The sequence below is a fragment of the Pimephales promelas genome, chromosome 5 (assembly GCF_988280905.1).
Source record: "Pimephales promelas chromosome 5, fPimPro1.hap1.1, whole genome shotgun sequence".
NCBI lineage: Eukaryota > Metazoa > Chordata > Actinopteri > Cypriniformes > Leuciscidae > Pimephales > Pimephales promelas.
The window spans coordinates 22,128,859-22,146,017 of NC_142773.1; the positions used below are offsets into that span (position 1 = coordinate 22,128,859).

A 17,159-nucleotide genomic window follows, 5' to 3' on the forward strand; every position below is an offset into this window, starting at 1 on the left:
CCAAGTCTTCTGAAGAGACACTATCATTTTATATGATTTCATTTAAGCATTTATTTACACATAAGCATTGATCAGAGAACATACATAGAACACTCTAATATGGATTGATATATATGGATTTCTTTATCGACCTTTTCATGAACGTTTTGTATCGTCAAAATTTTGTGTGAAAATACTTTAAATGGAGGGACAGAAATCTCTTAGATTTTATTAATATTTTGTTATGGCTTTGGCAAAACAGGAGTAATTGACAGAATTCTCATTTTTGGGTGTATTATCCCTTTAACACGAGTTAGGCAAGTAGGACATTTAGCTACTTGTATAACCAGACGGTTGAACCATGATAACCAGCCCAATTTTGACCCCTTTGTTATGTTAAAGGTATTATTATTTGACAGGAATGTTGACCAAAGGATGATGATCCCAGGGTCATGTCCTGCTTTTCCTACATATTGTGGATATACCTGCATTAGTGTATATACACACATTTGGTGTCCCTCTGGGTCATTTCACTGGTACAGTCAGTCTGCATTGCCTCTGCATCTGAGACCAGCTGTCGGTGAGAGTGGGTTCATTTGGTTGTTTGTACCTTGACTTGTGTCTCTTCCCGTTTGCACACTCAGGTATTGAAGCAGCTGGTCAACGTCAACCTCCGAGTGTTCATGAACTGCCAGTCCAAGCTCTCTGACCTGCCACTGAAAAGGTTAGAGGGGAAAAACTGTCTCTTAAAACACGGTCACCTTCACATTTCACCGTTTACTTGAATTTAATTTGCAAGCTACAGTGACGTGTTACGACAAGACATAATTCACCCTGAAGCACTAAATCTTCTAGTTAATATTTCACAATGTATCTTTTTGTGTAGACTTTGGTGTTTTTGTATAATATTATGTTTATGATAAAACAACACCATGATTTTGCTTTTTCCATCAGTTTCTATCGATATGTCTTGGAGTCGGAGATTTCATTTTTAACAGATAGCAGCTTTGCTCCTGGTCCAATAGCTAAGTTCTTGGATATGCCTCAGTCGCCATTGTTTACTCTCAATCTGAACACTCCCGAGAGCTGGATGGTTGAGTCTGTCCACACACGCTACGATCTGGATAACATCTACCTCGAAGAGGTAAGAATCCTCATCACTCCCCATAGATATATACACTAGATGTCGCCTTGGCTAGAACAGTTCATTAGAACAAATGCGTCAATAGAGCCGCCATCTTGGAACAGGGTAGCCCCTCCACTTTAATGCATCAGCGTCAATGTGGACAAAGGTCTAACGGAAATAAAATCACGATCATAAATCATCATGAATGCGATTTTCTCGTTTTTTTGGTTCATTCCAACGGTCAGACATGTATCATTGATTCCAGAAAAAAAATAAAAAAAATTAAACATTCTTCCTAGTTCAGATTTCATTCGTGTGAACATCATACACCGCCACCATCGATTAATTTGAAGTAAAGGCAAAAATAGCAGCATTACCTAGCTACTTCCTATGAAAAGATGTCTATGATCACTCTCATTAGCCATTGATCCATCCACCTAATTTTACGGGCATCTTGCTCTATTGCATAAAAATGCTACATGAAAACGAAATTCAATTTTTTTTTTTTATATAAAAAATGCATGCTTTTAACTTATGCCGAGTTCAGACTGCATGATTTTAGCCACGATTTTGGCTCGCCGACAGGTTTTGAGAAATTGCCGACAAATGCCCGAAATCACAGGCAAATCGGCGCTCGTTCACGCGAGTGACAATCACGCAGTGTGAATGAACAAAGACGCGAACTGAGAGAATCACCGACGAGTCGCCGACGCCCGTGAGATATTTGGCATGCTAAATATCTGGACCTGTCGGCGATTCAAAATCCTGCTGTGTGAAAAGTGTTTTGACTGAAAACTACATCGGCGATCACCGGCAGCCAGTGAGAGAGCAAGATACAGAGCAGCAGGGAGTTCGGGGAGGAGTTATAGATCACATATCAACATGATATGGCATTGTTTCAACAAAAAAAGCTTCTTCTCGGTCTATTTGGACACAATAAATGGAAGAAAAATTAGTAGAAATTTGGCAGGAGCACTCGTGTCTGTTTCACCAGCTGTACCACAACCGGGTCGAAAAAAAAGTCTCACGTGAGAACTCCGGTCTTGCACGTGTGGTGTCGCGCGTTGTTTCCTTTTCATATCTCACGCGTGTTTGTTGTGAAATGTAGTTTGCGTGCAGCGTGCTAGACAGAGTCTGTCGGCGATTTTTCTAAAGTCATGCAGTGTGAAACCTTCTGTCGCCGATCCATCGTCCAGTGTGAACACAGCAGCGACTGAATGCTGGCCAAGATAGTCATGCAGTGTGAAAAGAGCAGCGACCTGACTACTTTGAAAATCGTGCAGTCTGAAAGAGCCATTAGGTGGATCAGTTTGTTTTATCCGATAAGAAGACCTGCTCATAAACTATGTTGGAAACACATTTACCGAATAAATTCCTGAATGCTCAACAAAAAGCATTTTTGTATAGCATCGCAAATATTGGTTTAAACATTCTAAAATGTCTGAGCCAAGGTCTGTCATCAGAATGATTTGGTATAATGACATCCCAGAAGTGTCTCACTTGACTGCATTTCCAAACTCCAGGCATTCGAATGCAAGATAGCATGACAGAGTTTATTGCGTTTCATCTGCATGCTCTGAGGCACAAGTCTACAAGTCATTTATGATGTACCAAAAATTCCCCGACTGCATCATTTGTTATTACAAATATTTTGTTTGTGATGATTGTGTGATGATTTTGTTCTCTTAAACACATGGGATGACTTATGGGTGATGTGTGTGTGTGTGTATATATGTGTGTATATATACAGTATATATATATATATATATATATATGAAGAGTTCAGATGCAAAAGCCTCTAAATGCCATTTGAAATTTTCTTCTTTAATGATGATTTTTATCAAACTTGTATATTTAAGTTCAGTAATTTCACTTAAATAACAATTAATAGGTAATTATCATTGCCATTTAGGCAAGGCAAGGCAAGTTTATTTATATAGCACATTTCATACACAGTGGCAATTCAAAGTACTTTACATGGAAGAAATTAAAGAAGTCAGAATAATTAAAACAGTTTAGAATAAAAAAAAAATCATAATAATAAAAATAAAATACAGTGTCGAAAATAAAATGTACAGTAACAGTCGGACAGACAGTGGCACAGTGCTCATTTAGTAAATGCAATCAATATAAATAAAAACAGTTAAGAGTAAAAATAAAATAAAATAAAGTAATACCCCTATCTGAGATGGAAGAGATTGAGCTGGTTTACGGTGCTACTGGGCCTCCAGCCCAGGGACTTCTTATATTCTCAGAAGTAACTTACTTCTTCACTCGCCTCATCAGAGTGAAGACTCTCCCGCTCTCCATCAAGATCTCTTCCAGTATATACCTATCTGAGGTGGAAGAGATTGAGTTGGTTTACGGTGCAACTGGACCTCTAGCTGACAATGTGAGAAATGTTGAAGTGAAATTTAAGTGAAATCACTGAACTTAAATATACAAGCTTGATAAAAATCATCATTAAAGAAGACAATTTCAAATGGCATTTAGAGGCTTTTGCATCTGAACTCTTCATATATATCTCTATCTATACAAACAGTCAAACCAAAATTTGTACACTCAAACCAAAATTTGTTCAGACACCTTCAACATTTCTCACATTGTCAGTCTATTTGCTATAGTTTAGAAAATGGTAATAAAATGACAAGAACTCAGAGTAATCAAATCAGTTGATATTTCACTGGTTTTGACCATTCTTCTGTTAGACTGTCTCAAATGAATTAGGTTGAAATTAGCTGTCAGCTGTCTAATTTAAGTACACTATTAGATAAAACCAATTTAGATCAACCAATTACCAAGTGTAATAAGGTCGCATTAGCAATTAAAAATAAACACTTAAGCAAAACATGGTCACGTCAAATAGTCTAAATAATTGTTGGTCCCAATTTTTTTAAATAAATTTTACTGGTAGTTCACTGTATGAAGAATGTTTAGAGCTACACTGTGTGATTTTTACCCCCATCTAGCGGTGAAAAGGTATATGACCATCCATTGAATATTAGTTTCTGTTCCTCTCAATTCCGATTTCGTTTTAACTCCTACGATGGCCAATGTAGTCCAAGATTAATATGGCTTCCAGACTCCAGTTCGACCTCGTCCATTAGTGTTAACTCAGACGTAAACGCGAAAGGCGAAGCTTGAATTAAGGGGTATGTCCCTCTTTGGCTAATTTACTTTCAAGATGGATGGGCAACATGGCGACCGAAATTAGAACCCCTTACCCGTATGTATTTTCAATGGCATATTATACACTCACGAGAATACTTTATTACTTGAACGAAATAAATGTACATTAATGAGCACATATATTTTAGAAAGAACTAAGTGTTTTTAGCTAAGAATAAACTAAAAGAGTTACACAGTATAGCTGTGTATACCATGTCACAGTTTACTTTATTTTGATCCTCACTTGCATAAATTAACTATACTGCCCTGCAGTTATATCTGGTGGCTGAATAATTTTTGGTTTGATGGTATGTGTATGTATACCAGGCCGTTACTACTTTAAGTAGTTTTCTTTAGCACAGTTATTGTATAACAACAAACTCCCAATACTGTTTTTCGTACCAAATACGTTTTATTGATATGTATATATTACACAATTTAAACCATAGGCAAATATTAATTATTGTGTTCATTAATAATGACATCATATCCTCTTCTGTGCAGGTTGACAGTGTCGTGGCTGCTGAGTACGAGTTGGAATATTTATTACTGGAGGGTCATTGTTTTGACGTAACGACGGGTCAGCCACCTCGTGGGCTGCAGTTCACTCTGGGTACAGCCTCCGACCCTGTCATAGTCGACACCATCGTCATGGCCAACCTGGTGAGTGGACGTCACAGACTCTGGAATCTGGGGAATAAATGCCTCCAAAATGGTCTCAGACATCAATGTCCCTTTCTGTGATCGTATTTAACAGGGTTATTTCCAGCTGAAAGCAAACCCAGGAGCCTGGATGCTCAGACTGCGGAAAGGCAGGTCGGATGAGATCTACAAAATCTACAGGTACCCTATTATAGCGTGGTGTTAGACATCTGTCTGTATTAATGTAACTCTGTATCTTCACTTGATTTAATTTGACTGTTAACTATTTTAATTCTCCCGTCACAGTCACGATGGTACAGACTCTCCAGCCGAAGCTGATGATTTAATCGTCGTCCTCAACAACTTCAAGAGCAAGATCATTAAAGTGAAAGTAAGTAATGGGTGCCTGAATAAGGTGTCGGGGTGAGGTCACTTAAAAGGTCTCTGTCTCTCTACTTTGAGGGTGTTAGCGGAGATGAATGTTCTTGGGTGGCTGTAGAAAAGAGAGTGTGAGATATTCCTTCTATTTCTGCTCGACTGGAGAGATGGAGAGCAAGAGAGTGTCTTCACTTTTCCAGTATATACTCTAATATCTGACAAGCTGTCACACGTCAGCAGGTGTGTGGGTGTGTGTCCAATGTGAGGTCTGCTGCTTCCTGTGGGGCTGTGGGTGGATTAAGAATGTGGACTGGGATGAGTGAGTGTTTAAATATGTCTGAATTTTTGACAAGTTGTGGCTTTAAGTACACAACATGGGGCGTTTGTTTATACAGCAGTGCTTGTCTCAGGGTTTGGATTATTGGTTTCTCATCAAAAGTTGGCAGTCATGTTCACTACATATCAAAATTAACTTCACTTGCCAGTGCCTGGGTTATTGAGAAATAAATGTTATGTCCCTGATTTATCTTACTGGTTGTAAAACAGCATTTTGCTTTTGATTACAATTTTTGTTTTTGCTCATAACAAAGAATTTTAGTGGGGCATTTCTTTAGTGGGGCAAGTTCCTAGCTGAACGTCTAACTCAAATTCAAAAATTTGGGGTTGGTTACAGTTTTGTATTTGAATATACATTTAAAATGCAATTTATTCTTGTGATGGCAAAGCTGAGTTTTTGCAGCCATATCTCCGGTCTTCCCTAAAATGCTGATTTGATGCTAAATGAACATTTTGTATTATTATCATATATTATGTCTTTACTGTCACTTTATGATCATTTAATGCATTCGGGTTGAATATAAATTTTATTTTATTTTTTTTTAAATGAGTCACCAACTTTAAGTGGGTGGTTTGCATAGTTTTGATTAATTCTGGGTAGCAAGGAAGTCATCATTACCTACATTATTTTCTTAACATTTTGTTATTGAATTGCATTTAAACCATGCATTATTATGCAATTCCAAGCTAGCTTGTAACTCATTTTTATTAACTAATTAATTATTTTTAAGAAACCACCTGTTTTTCACCCATGTCTCCACCAAAACACTGTCTTAAACCATAAGTGGCTCACAGAGTGCTGCAGTTACATGTGCTTAGCATTAGTGCAGTGGGATTTAATGCATATAGTTTGATGCCCTATATCATGTTTGCAGGTGCAGAAAAAGCCTGATATGATGAATGAGGAGCTTCTTAGTGATGGTACCCATGAGAACGACTCTGGATTCTGGACATCTCTAACCAGGTACAAACACCAGCTCTCATGCCTGATTAGTTCTACTTTAGCACTCACTTACAATATTTGTATATTCAATGGTTATTTCCCACTCTCTTTCAGAGGATTTACCGGTGGTTCAAAGCCAGAAGAACCCAAACAGGAGAAAGACGATGTCATCAACATTTTCTCTGTGGCCTCTGGTCACTTGTACGAGAGGTTCCTCAGGTAAAACGACTGCTTTACAGTAGGATTTTACAGTGCCAGCATTGCAAATGAAATATACTGAAAATGTGGAAAAAATGATTTGGTCACACCTAAGCAAGTGTACCAGTGTATGCAAGTGACTTGCATACACTTAAAGGAATAGTTTTTCACCCAAAAATGAAAATTTTGTCATCATTTACTCGCCCTCAAGTTGTTTCAAACCTGTATGAATTTCTTTCTTCCGAGTATTTTTTTTCCCACACTATAAATACAGGTTTGGAACAACTTGAGGTGAGTAAATTATGACAATTTTCATTTTTGGGTGAACTGTCCCTTTAATATTGCATTTATAATGTCATCAGAATAAAATCTCAATTTTTTTGTAAAAGTTTGCTACCTCTTATGGGACCATTCACATCTTTAATGCCATTTTCTCTTTTTTTTTTTGGTTGTGCCCATATTGATGGATGTCTTAGTCCTTTCTTGCACATTTTCTTGCTATTTTTGACGCAAAAACACTTGAGTAAAGCCTTTGCCGTTCATTTATTTAATGCATCCAGGCATCCAGTAAAATAACTTTAATCAATAACATTATAAACATTTAATAGCTTAACAGATCTTTCATGAAAATATATTCAAATTGGTATGAATGTCATAGTTATTAAAGTTATATTCATATATTTTAATGTTCCTAAACTACCTCAGCATTACCAATACATTTTAGTTTTATCAAAAGTGATCTATCAGGGCTGCCATTGTTTGCAGAGACCATTTTTTTTTTTTTTAGTGTAGAGCCCTGTTCATGTTCTCAAATGGATCTTGACATTTCTGCAATGACAAATATATGACTTTAATATCTTTCTTATGCAATGGTATCTTATTGCTATAGCTTTGACATGTAATACAGACAAATCGACTTGTGTATACCCTTATGTGATACTGAAAAATGACATGCATACATCTTCTACTTTCAGATAATAAGAAAATGCAATAACTTTACGTGACCGCCTAGCTTGGGTCGCATCTTGACTTTTTGTGACATTTTCCTCCATATATAATTATTATTATTATTATTTTTTTTTTAGGGAATATGCCTCTTTTTAAATGCTAATCTCTAGACTTGCTGTTTCTTATTAATGGCAGTGTTTTTGGTTGTGTAATGCAGCTCAGTTTAGAAGGTCACTCGCATAACTCGTCACTGCAGGCACTCTGTGTTGAGCTTTGGCCTCTTTCTGTCTCTGCAGGATAATGATGCTGTCTGTGCTCAAACACACCAAGACACCCGTCAAGTTCTGGTTCCTCAAAAACTACCTGTCTCCAACTTTTAAGGTATTGGATTAGCATAATGGCATTATTTTATCAAATGTAATTTATTTCTGTCATTTCTGTAGCAGTTAATCCAGTTTTCAGTGTCACATGATCCTTCAGAAATGCTTCTATCATGCTCATTGTTGGTGCTTAAAAACATTTATTTGATAAATAAAAAGTTAAAAGTACATTTAATTAAAATATAAATCTATTTTAACATTTAAATGGCTTTCTTTGCTGTCACATTTGATGCCTCAATAAAAAATGCTAAATTGTGAACAGTATATACATTAAATACTTGTGTGTTTCTCTTGCAGGAGTTTATTCCATATATGGCAGAGAAGTATGGTTTCCAGTACGAGTTGGTGCAGTACAAATGGCCACGTTGGCTTCACCAGCAGACAGAAAAGCAAAGGATCATCTGGGGATATAAGATCCTGTTCCTCGATGTGCTCTTCCCCCTGGCTGTGGACAAGTTCCTCTTTGTGGATGCGGATCAGGTACAGAAACAGAGCAGTGCAGTTCTGTTGGTGTGGTATAACTACCTGTTTCTAGTGAGCACTAAGGCCCAGTCTGCCCTTATGAGATTATTTTTTGCACTGGAAGTCCACGGCAGTTGTATTCCAGGGTGTTTGTTATGCAAAATGGAGAGAGGATCATGCACATTACGCAATGGATGATGCACTGCTGCCACCTTTGGGTAAAGAAAGATACAGTTGGAGTTTAAATATATACAATAAATATTTAAAAGTTTCTTGCGGAAAATGCAGGTTTAAGTCTTACCATATCATGTCCTGATTCCTTTCGCTCCTTATTTCCGTCGATTAGTCTGTGAATGAAAAGACCAGTCTAGGATTGATGATTGTTGTTGTGTTTTTTTCCTACAGATAGTTCGCACAGACCTGAAGGAGCTGCGGGACTTTGATCTGGAGGGGGCGCCGTACGGTTACACGCCTTTCTGTGAGAGCCGAAGAGAGATGGATGGATACCGTTTCTGGAAGTCTGGATACTGGGCCAGTCACTTGGCAGGACGTAAATACCACATCAGGTAAGAAATATAGGCTTTTTCTGTCTACCTTTAATTGAAATGATGAGACATATCAAATCTGACTAATTTTTGGTTGAGTCATGATAGCCCTGTCCAGTGCCTCCTGTGATTTTCTTCTATAGAGTTGCTTTACCGCTGAAATGGAATTGGTTCCATAATTGAAGAATTTTGCAACATTTAAAGGGATAGTTCACCCAAATGTGAAAATCAAGTCATCATTTACTCATCCTGGGGTTTTTTTTTTGTTTGTTTTTTTTAGACCACAAAAGGAGAAAAAAAAAATAAAGTCCATATATTGTATATATCACAAAATGGTCCCATGCAACACGGGTCATATATTCCAAGTGTTTTGGGGGTATATGTTAGGGTTTGTAAAAAAAACAACAACAAAAAACCCCCTGAAATTTAATGTATTATTTAATGAAAATACTAACCTTTGCCGTTGGACTACCGTGCTCGACTGCACGTTCATGTGACTCTATAAGTGCCACAGTTCACTCTGACTCACTCAGAAAAAGCACATAAGTTGTGAGAAATCAAGATTAATAAAAACATGACATAAAATAGAATTGAATTCGAATTGAAATGCCTTTTATTGTCATTGCCTATAACAACGAAATTTAAATTGTACTTCCCATGGTGGTAACACATAATATGACAAAAGCAACATCAATACACACAGTACATAAATACAATAAATATAGATAAAAGCTCAAAGAAAGTCATTAAAAATGCAGAGCAGTCTAGATGCTCATGAGTTCAGGTATTTTATAGCATTTGCCTCAGCACTCTCCTAGAAATACTAGAAATCCCCAAAAATATCTGTGCATTTTCATCACTGAGTTGAATATCTCCGGAACTTAACTCCAGTTGTCTGATGACAGTCAGAATGACAGCTGATAGTGAGCTCCATCACTTCTTGAGATGAACACAACAGATATTTTCACCTCAGAGAAGAAAGTAAACTGTATTTCATGTTCAATTTTTTATCTTGATATTTCACAACTTTTTCTTATCTGAAAAAGTTCTTATCTATTTTTTACTTTTACTTTATACTTTGTTATCCCATTCCTGGGAAATTTGTCTTGGACAACATAACACGGCCAGTACACAACTTCGATCACACTCAACACGGTACATAGCATACAATAATTGGAATATAACAACATTCCAATAATAAAAACTAGCAGCATTGAAAATCTCTATTTTAAATTTGAACCGCAGTTGGCACAAGTTTTTATAAAGATTAGACTAACACATCAAGACCCTGAATCGTCTCCCTGATGGTAACTAATCAAAATTCGTATGTAAAATGCGATTCTTTTAACTTGCTTTAAAATAGATTGCTCGTACTGCTCTTGTATGATTCATTTTTCATCCCACCCTATAATTTTTTGAGCAGCGTGCACCAGTCGTGCGAGTTTTGATTTTGATTTTGATTGAACAGTCAGGTTTCCATACCATGCAGTGATACCATATCTTATTAAGCTCTCAAAAACAGACTGATACAACAGAAACAAGATCCTCTGGTTCAATCCAAACACTTTTAACCTTCGCAGAAAATATAGGCTCTGCTGCAGTCTACAACAAAGAGTGTTGATGTGAGAAGACCAGCATAATGAATTGTCCATATAAACTCCTAAGTATTTATATAAAGAAACCTGTTCAATAATATTACCATGGATTATTACAGGGCTATGGTCCACATCAGATCTAGGATCAAAAATCATTTCAACAGTCTTCATTTCATTTAAAGTCGAGGAATTAGTGTCGCACCAGCCAACAAAACCGGTCAACATCAGAAAAATACTGCAAGGGTTTTATTGTCTTATTCAATAAACTCAATATTGCTGTATCATCAGAAAATTTGATGAAGTATCATCCTGACTAGAGACACACTCATTAGTAGTAAAAGTGTCTCATGTTTCATAAACAGACAGTTGTTCACAGAGGAACAACAACCAAGATCAGGATTTTCATTAAATAATACATTAAATTTCAGCTTGTTTTTTCACCAAACCCTATCATATACCCCTCAAACACTTGGCACGTCACATGGGATTAGTCTGTGATACTTTTACATCTTTTTTTTAAAAAAAGCTTGATGCTGGTCACTATTCACTGACATTGAATGGATGCATGAGTTTTTATTTATTTATATGTATTTATTTTTGTATTCTCATTTTGTGGTCCGAAAAAGAAAGAAGAGCATACGGCATTAGAGAAAAGCCAGGGTGAGTATATGAAGACTTCAGATGCAAAAGCCTCAAAGTCCATCTATAGTTTTTTTGTTTAATATGAACTTTTATCAGGCTCCTATGTTGGTTTCTACCGAAGTACGGGAATTTCTGAATAAACTGAGGCTGGGATTTAGTGAGTTTGAAGTGAAAGTACTTGATGAAGGTATACTATGTGTGGAGAGCAATCGCTCAATATTATTATCTTCTCATTTTTGACAGAGGTGGCTTTTAAAGGCTTTTGCATCGGAGGTCTTCAAATGATGACTTAATTTTCATTTTAGGGTGAACATTTTTAATTATGTTCCCTGTTTATTACTTCAGAGCTGCTTTGAAGCAATCTGTATTGTGCTATGTAAATAAATGCGACATGATTTTTTTTTTTTTTTGTGCTCCTCAGTGCTCTATATGTGGTCGATCTGAAAAAGTTCAGGAAGATCGCAGCCGGAGACAGACTGAGAGGCCAGTACCAGGGTCTGAGTCAAGACCCCAATAGCCTGTCCAATCTGGACCAGGTGGGACATTCTTTCTTAAATTGTTCTCCTGTATCACTTCCCACATACTGTAGAAAAGGCGTTGTTAGTGTGCAGTGCAATCAAGTGTGCCTTTCATTGATTGATTTTTTTTTTTTTTTTTTTCTTCTCTCAGGATCTGCCCAACAACATGATCCACCAGGTGCCAATCAAGTCACTTCCTCAGGAGTGGCTTTGGTGTGAGACCTGGTGTGATGAAGCATCTAAAAAGAAAGCCAAGACTATAGATTTGGTAGGTCCATTGCTTTCTGCACACAATTGGTCTCATTCACTAATAATTGCGTACACTATTCATATTTATACTCACATTTGAACAGAACACAGGCAGACTCCCATGAATTTGTCCATTACCATGTTCTAATGTTGATGAATTCAGAGTATTCAGAGTATATATGTATTTAAAACCTATATCTGTGTATAAAATTGTAACATGTTTAAATGGCCAAGTGTATGTGAATTTTCTTTATTTTTTTTAACATATGAGTGTATTAGTTCAGTACATTTTAGAAAGAAAGGTATTGATTTATTAATCATGATTTGTTTGTAAAAACTTTCATATACATATTTCACCCCGATTCGTGTGCATGCTTAGTGACCCAATGATTGTACATTTCTGCCATAAAAAGCAACTAGAACTCATGTTTTCAGAGTTCTTTTGATTTTTATGTTATGTTTGTTGACATTAATCGACACTTTGTGTTCGTCTGTCTTAGTGCAACAACCCACAGACTAAAGAGCCGAAGCTGCAGGCTGCTGTGCGTATAGTAGCCGAGTGGAGCGGCTATGACCAAGAGTTAAAGAGAATCTACAACAACTTCCTGGGGGAGAAAGAGAGAGGCACCACAGACAGCTTTCAGCAAACAGACAGAAAACACCCAGGTAAGACCAATCTGGCCTTTTCCATTTTGTGTCTTTTGGAAGTGATTGTCACTGAGATGTTTTAATCTTTTGAATGGCTCTGTCCATGATTATGGTCCAAAATAGGAATTTAAATTCTTGTAAATGTTGTCCGTCTACTTCATGAGGGGAAAATAATTATTCAGCTTTATTTATTTATTTTGCAATCCTGTTGTCAATGTTTAGGGCACGTCTGTACACAATTTAATGTGGTGTATAGATGTGATTAACAATCTAATATACATGTGCTTTTACAATAAACAAATTAAAGTAAAATGTATAACAATGTAAATATTAAAATCACATAAATACATTGCTTTGTATTTGACTTTTTTATTATTATTTTGTGAGATATACAGGGTCCACATTGTGTTTATTAGTTTCAAATAAATAACAATGCTTTTGTTTTGATGGGGGGGGGGGGGTCATTTTTGGTTATTAAAATGACTTAATAATTCAGCAGTTCAGTAATTTAATTCAATTCAGTTTTTCCTTACAATGAATTGAATGTCTATTCAACATACAACACAATTATGACATTATTTTATGCTACTGCTCAAAGGTTTTGAGTCTGAGATTTTTATTGCGTTTGAAAGAAGTTTTTCTCAATAAAGCTGCATTTATTTTCAATAAAAATATAGTAAACAAGTAATATTGTGAAATTTTACTATTTTAAATAACTGTTTTCTAATTTAAAATGTATTTAACTTCTGTGATGGCATTTGTCCAGTCTTCAGTTTCACATGATTCATCTTCAAAAATCATTATAATATGCAGATTTAGTGCTCAAAAAAACATTTATTATTATTATTATTATTATTATTATTATCAATGTTGATAACAGTTGTGCTATTTAATATATTTTGTGGGAACTGAACTATATATATATATATATATATATATATATATATATATATATATATATATATATATATATATATATATACTCCGCTTCACGTCATGACTGCATTACCACCTCGGGTGTGCATTATTTTTCTAATAATTCAACGGCCTGTCATCAGTTATTCCTTATATATATATATATATATATATTGTTTTTCTCTTCAGTAATATTTTGAGTACAAAGTTTTAAAAACAGCATTTGTTTGACAGACAATTTTTTTGAACATAAACGTCAATACTGTCACTTTTAATCAATATAATGGATTCTTGCTGAATAAAAGTATTAATTTCTTTCAAAAAACAAAAACAAATCTCAATGACCCCAAACTTTTGATTGGTAGTGTATAAATATGTAATAGTTTGCCCAACATATCTCTAGTTTTGTCTTTAGAAGTGTAAATTTAGCCTAATCGTGGAAAGTGGCAAATACCTTCTAATTTTTTGCATAATTTGCTCATCTTTCTGCTCTTCCTCACTCTTCCTCTCTGTCAGGTGGTGACGAACACACAGAGCTTTGAGCTGATGCTCTGCGAACGAAGAAGAGGGGACTCTGTTCAAAGAGTTGTCTTTTTTTCACCCTTTTTAAAACAAGCCTATCCTCCAGGAATGGGTTGACATTCGTGCTAAACTTGACTTGAACAGAATTACTGCAAAATTCCCTCTTTTGTACCTGAATGTTTGTGGAGGTTTTGGGGTTCTGGGTAAACGACACAGGCGGAGGACATCTCCTCTCTCCAGGCACTTTTGATGTTTAACCCCCCTACAACCCCCTCTGGGCCTGATACACTTGCATTTGCCATAAACAATATAATTTCCACTTGAGCAAAAAGACTAGCACAGTCTCTGATTGGTTCAAGTAAGTACCATACGGAATAACTTAATTGAATAAGAAACTGCATGTGCTGAATTTTAATATTAAAGAAGATTTGATAAACGTTACTCTTAGCTGTAATATCAGGCACTGACTTTTTCTCATGAAAATGATGATTAAATCATGAAACATAAAATGCAGACTGTTTATTTAAAATCCACCCCCATGGTGTTAAAATGCCACAGCAACAAATTGATGTAATAATATTTAGACTTCAATGCACATCACAGTTCAGTTAAGAGACTGTTACAAATTCAGATTCATCTTTTGGTAAACAAGCCAGTCATTCTGGTGATTCCACAATGTTAAAATCTCCAAAGTGATATGAAAAGACCTTTTAACTCAGGAACAAGCTATTCGGTTGATTTAGTTGGCTTTTTTTTCTGTTCTGGATAAGGAAATGTTAATTAACTGAAAAAATCTCTGTGTGCATTGAAAAGCTCAACATGTAGTGTTGTCACAGCCCAATGTTGGTTCATGTTTACTCATGATTCATAATGATATTGATAATCATAATGGCATTCAGTTAATGAAAGTCAGTCAATGGTCCTTTTGGCTCTACAGGATTAAATTGATGTTTTTAGAAGATTGCGAGGGGGCAGAGAAACAAAGAAACTTGCTCCAGAGATGCTGCTAGCAGGTAATTACAGGTTTTTTGCTGAAATTCAAGTTTTTTTTGTTTTTTTTTTTGTATGCATCACTGGATTTCAATAACTCATTGATGTGGTTACCCTTTTTTGGTCCACGTCCATTTCTGTGGTAATGCTTTTGTCAGTTTGAGAATGACCACTAGCTACAGTACATACATTTGATCACAATCCATGGGCTGGGATTTTTTTTCTTTTTTTTCTCCGGTAATATAGATGTGTGCAGACTTTTTCATCTCTGGTTATTACCTGGAAATCGCCAATAGATCCAAGAGTCTGAATTTTAAGGTGAAAAGCTGGGCTTGTACAGTGCCTTGTGCTTTGTTCTGTTTGAGAGGTACATTACAGTGTCTTGTGGTTTATCTACTGTTCTTTTACTGGATAAGTTACTCTCAATATGGGGGAAAATGACAAATTCAGTCAAAACTATGATCCTTTGGAATTACTGTAAGATTAATTGCGGGATGACAATGTTTTGTAATAAAACAATGTATTGTACCAAATGGAAGCATTTTTTTTTTTTTTAGTCTGGTGCTAATAATTCAGTTATTTTCAATTGTTTAAACAATTCTATAATATTTATTCAATTAGTATTATTATTTAAAGATTTTTTCCTTCCCCACTTCTTTTGAACACTTAGAAAGCCAAATAAAATCCACTCATTGCAATACATTATTCTACCAAGTGATGGCAGCACAATCCAGTAGTTAAACTATGACCATAATGTAAAGAGAAAGATTGATTATTATCTTGTTTTTAGATGCTCTGTCTCTGGCGATTAAAGTTCACCCAAAAGTGAAAATTCTGTCATCATTTACTCACCCTCAAGTTGTTCTAAACCTGTATAAAGTTATTTCTTCTGCTGATTTTTTTTTTCTCTAGTCTATACTAAAGTCAATGAGGCTCATTAACTGTTTGGTTATCAGCTTTCTTCAAAATATCTTCTGTGACGTTCAACAGATGGAATAACTAAAAATTCTCCAGTTTATCATAAAACTGGTCTATACATTTTAAGCACAAGCAAAACCAGCCATTTTTTTTAGCATTTGCTTTTCTAAGGTTTTCGATTCCTATCTGTGTCTTCTCAACATAATTATTGTTCATTCAGTGTCAAATGTGCCATTTTTAATTTATTTTTTATGCATATTAAAAATTAATATTAAACTAACTTTTGATTTCAAATTGAAATTTAGATTTCACTGTTGTGGCTTTCTCATATTTGTAATGTAATCTCACATGTGTCTGTCCGTGACCAATATTTGGCATATATATATATATATATATATATATATATATATATATATATATATATATAATGAGGGTTTGAGGGGTTTAATTGACTTCATCATCACTAAGAGAAAATGAGCTTGAATTTGTCTACATAAATGCATTGTTAAATGACATTTGTGAGCATGTAATCACAAAACTTAAAAGAACATTAGAAAATGTATATATGCATGTTCTTTGTTCTTTTCAGTTTTGTGATTACATAATTATTATTTATTTTTAATTATATATATATATATAAAATTATTATTTATTTTTAATTATATATATATATATATATATATATATATATATATATATATATATATATATATATATATGATGTTCTTTTCAGTTTTGTGACATAATTATTATTTATTTTTATTTTTCCCAGTGCATTTTTCTCTTAGTGATGATGAAGTCAATTAAACCCCTCAAACCCTCATTATTGCACTACAAAATCGTCCTTGACTCGGATCAATGGTTTAATTAATTTGTGCCAATGTTTCCATTTTTCAGTTTTGACTAACTACAACAAAGTCCCATGGTGTTCCTATTATTTGGACATGGGCCATGATATTGTTAATGGTGTACAGTAAATACTAGTGTGCATGTTAAAGGGATAGTTCACTTCAAAAATGAAAATTCTGTCATCTCACCCCTCAAATTGTTTCAAACC

General features: G+C 35.2%; 1 protein-coding gene across 5 annotated transcripts in view; it reads left to right on the forward strand.

The window, feature by feature from the left end:
- Window positions 1-15,717, forward strand: part of uggt1 (UDP-glucose glycoprotein glucosyltransferase 1) — a 34,106-nt gene extending 18,389 nt beyond the window's left edge. For 3 of the 5 annotated variants that reach the window (XM_089131135.1, XM_039654723.2, XM_089131136.1), the window contains 14 exons: window positions 624-703; window positions 934-1,123; window positions 4,778-4,936; window positions 5,031-5,116; window positions 5,222-5,306; window positions 6,505-6,593; window positions 6,687-6,791; window positions 8,015-8,099; window positions 8,396-8,578; window positions 8,966-9,126; window positions 11,764-11,878; window positions 12,012-12,128; window positions 12,610-12,775; window positions 14,189-15,717. In XM_089131135.1, coding sequence (XP_088987261.1) covers window positions 624-703; window positions 934-1,123; window positions 4,778-4,936; window positions 5,031-5,116; window positions 5,222-5,306; window positions 6,505-6,593; window positions 6,687-6,791; window positions 8,015-8,099; window positions 8,396-8,578; window positions 8,966-9,126; window positions 11,764-11,878; window positions 12,012-12,128; window positions 12,610-12,775; window positions 14,189-14,214 — 1,647 coding nt within the window. In that variant the 3' untranslated portion in view covers window positions 14,215-15,717. Of the gene's footprint in view, window positions 1-623; window positions 704-933; window positions 1,124-4,777; window positions 4,937-5,030; window positions 5,117-5,221; window positions 5,307-6,504; window positions 6,792-8,014; window positions 8,100-8,395; window positions 8,579-8,965; window positions 9,127-11,763; window positions 11,879-12,011; window positions 12,129-12,609; window positions 12,776-14,188 lie in introns of all 5 variants that reach the window. The other 2 variants (XM_089131134.1, XM_089131137.1) reach the window with 1 other exon arrangement.
- The last annotated feature ends 1,442 nt before the right edge of the window (window positions 15,718-17,159 follow it).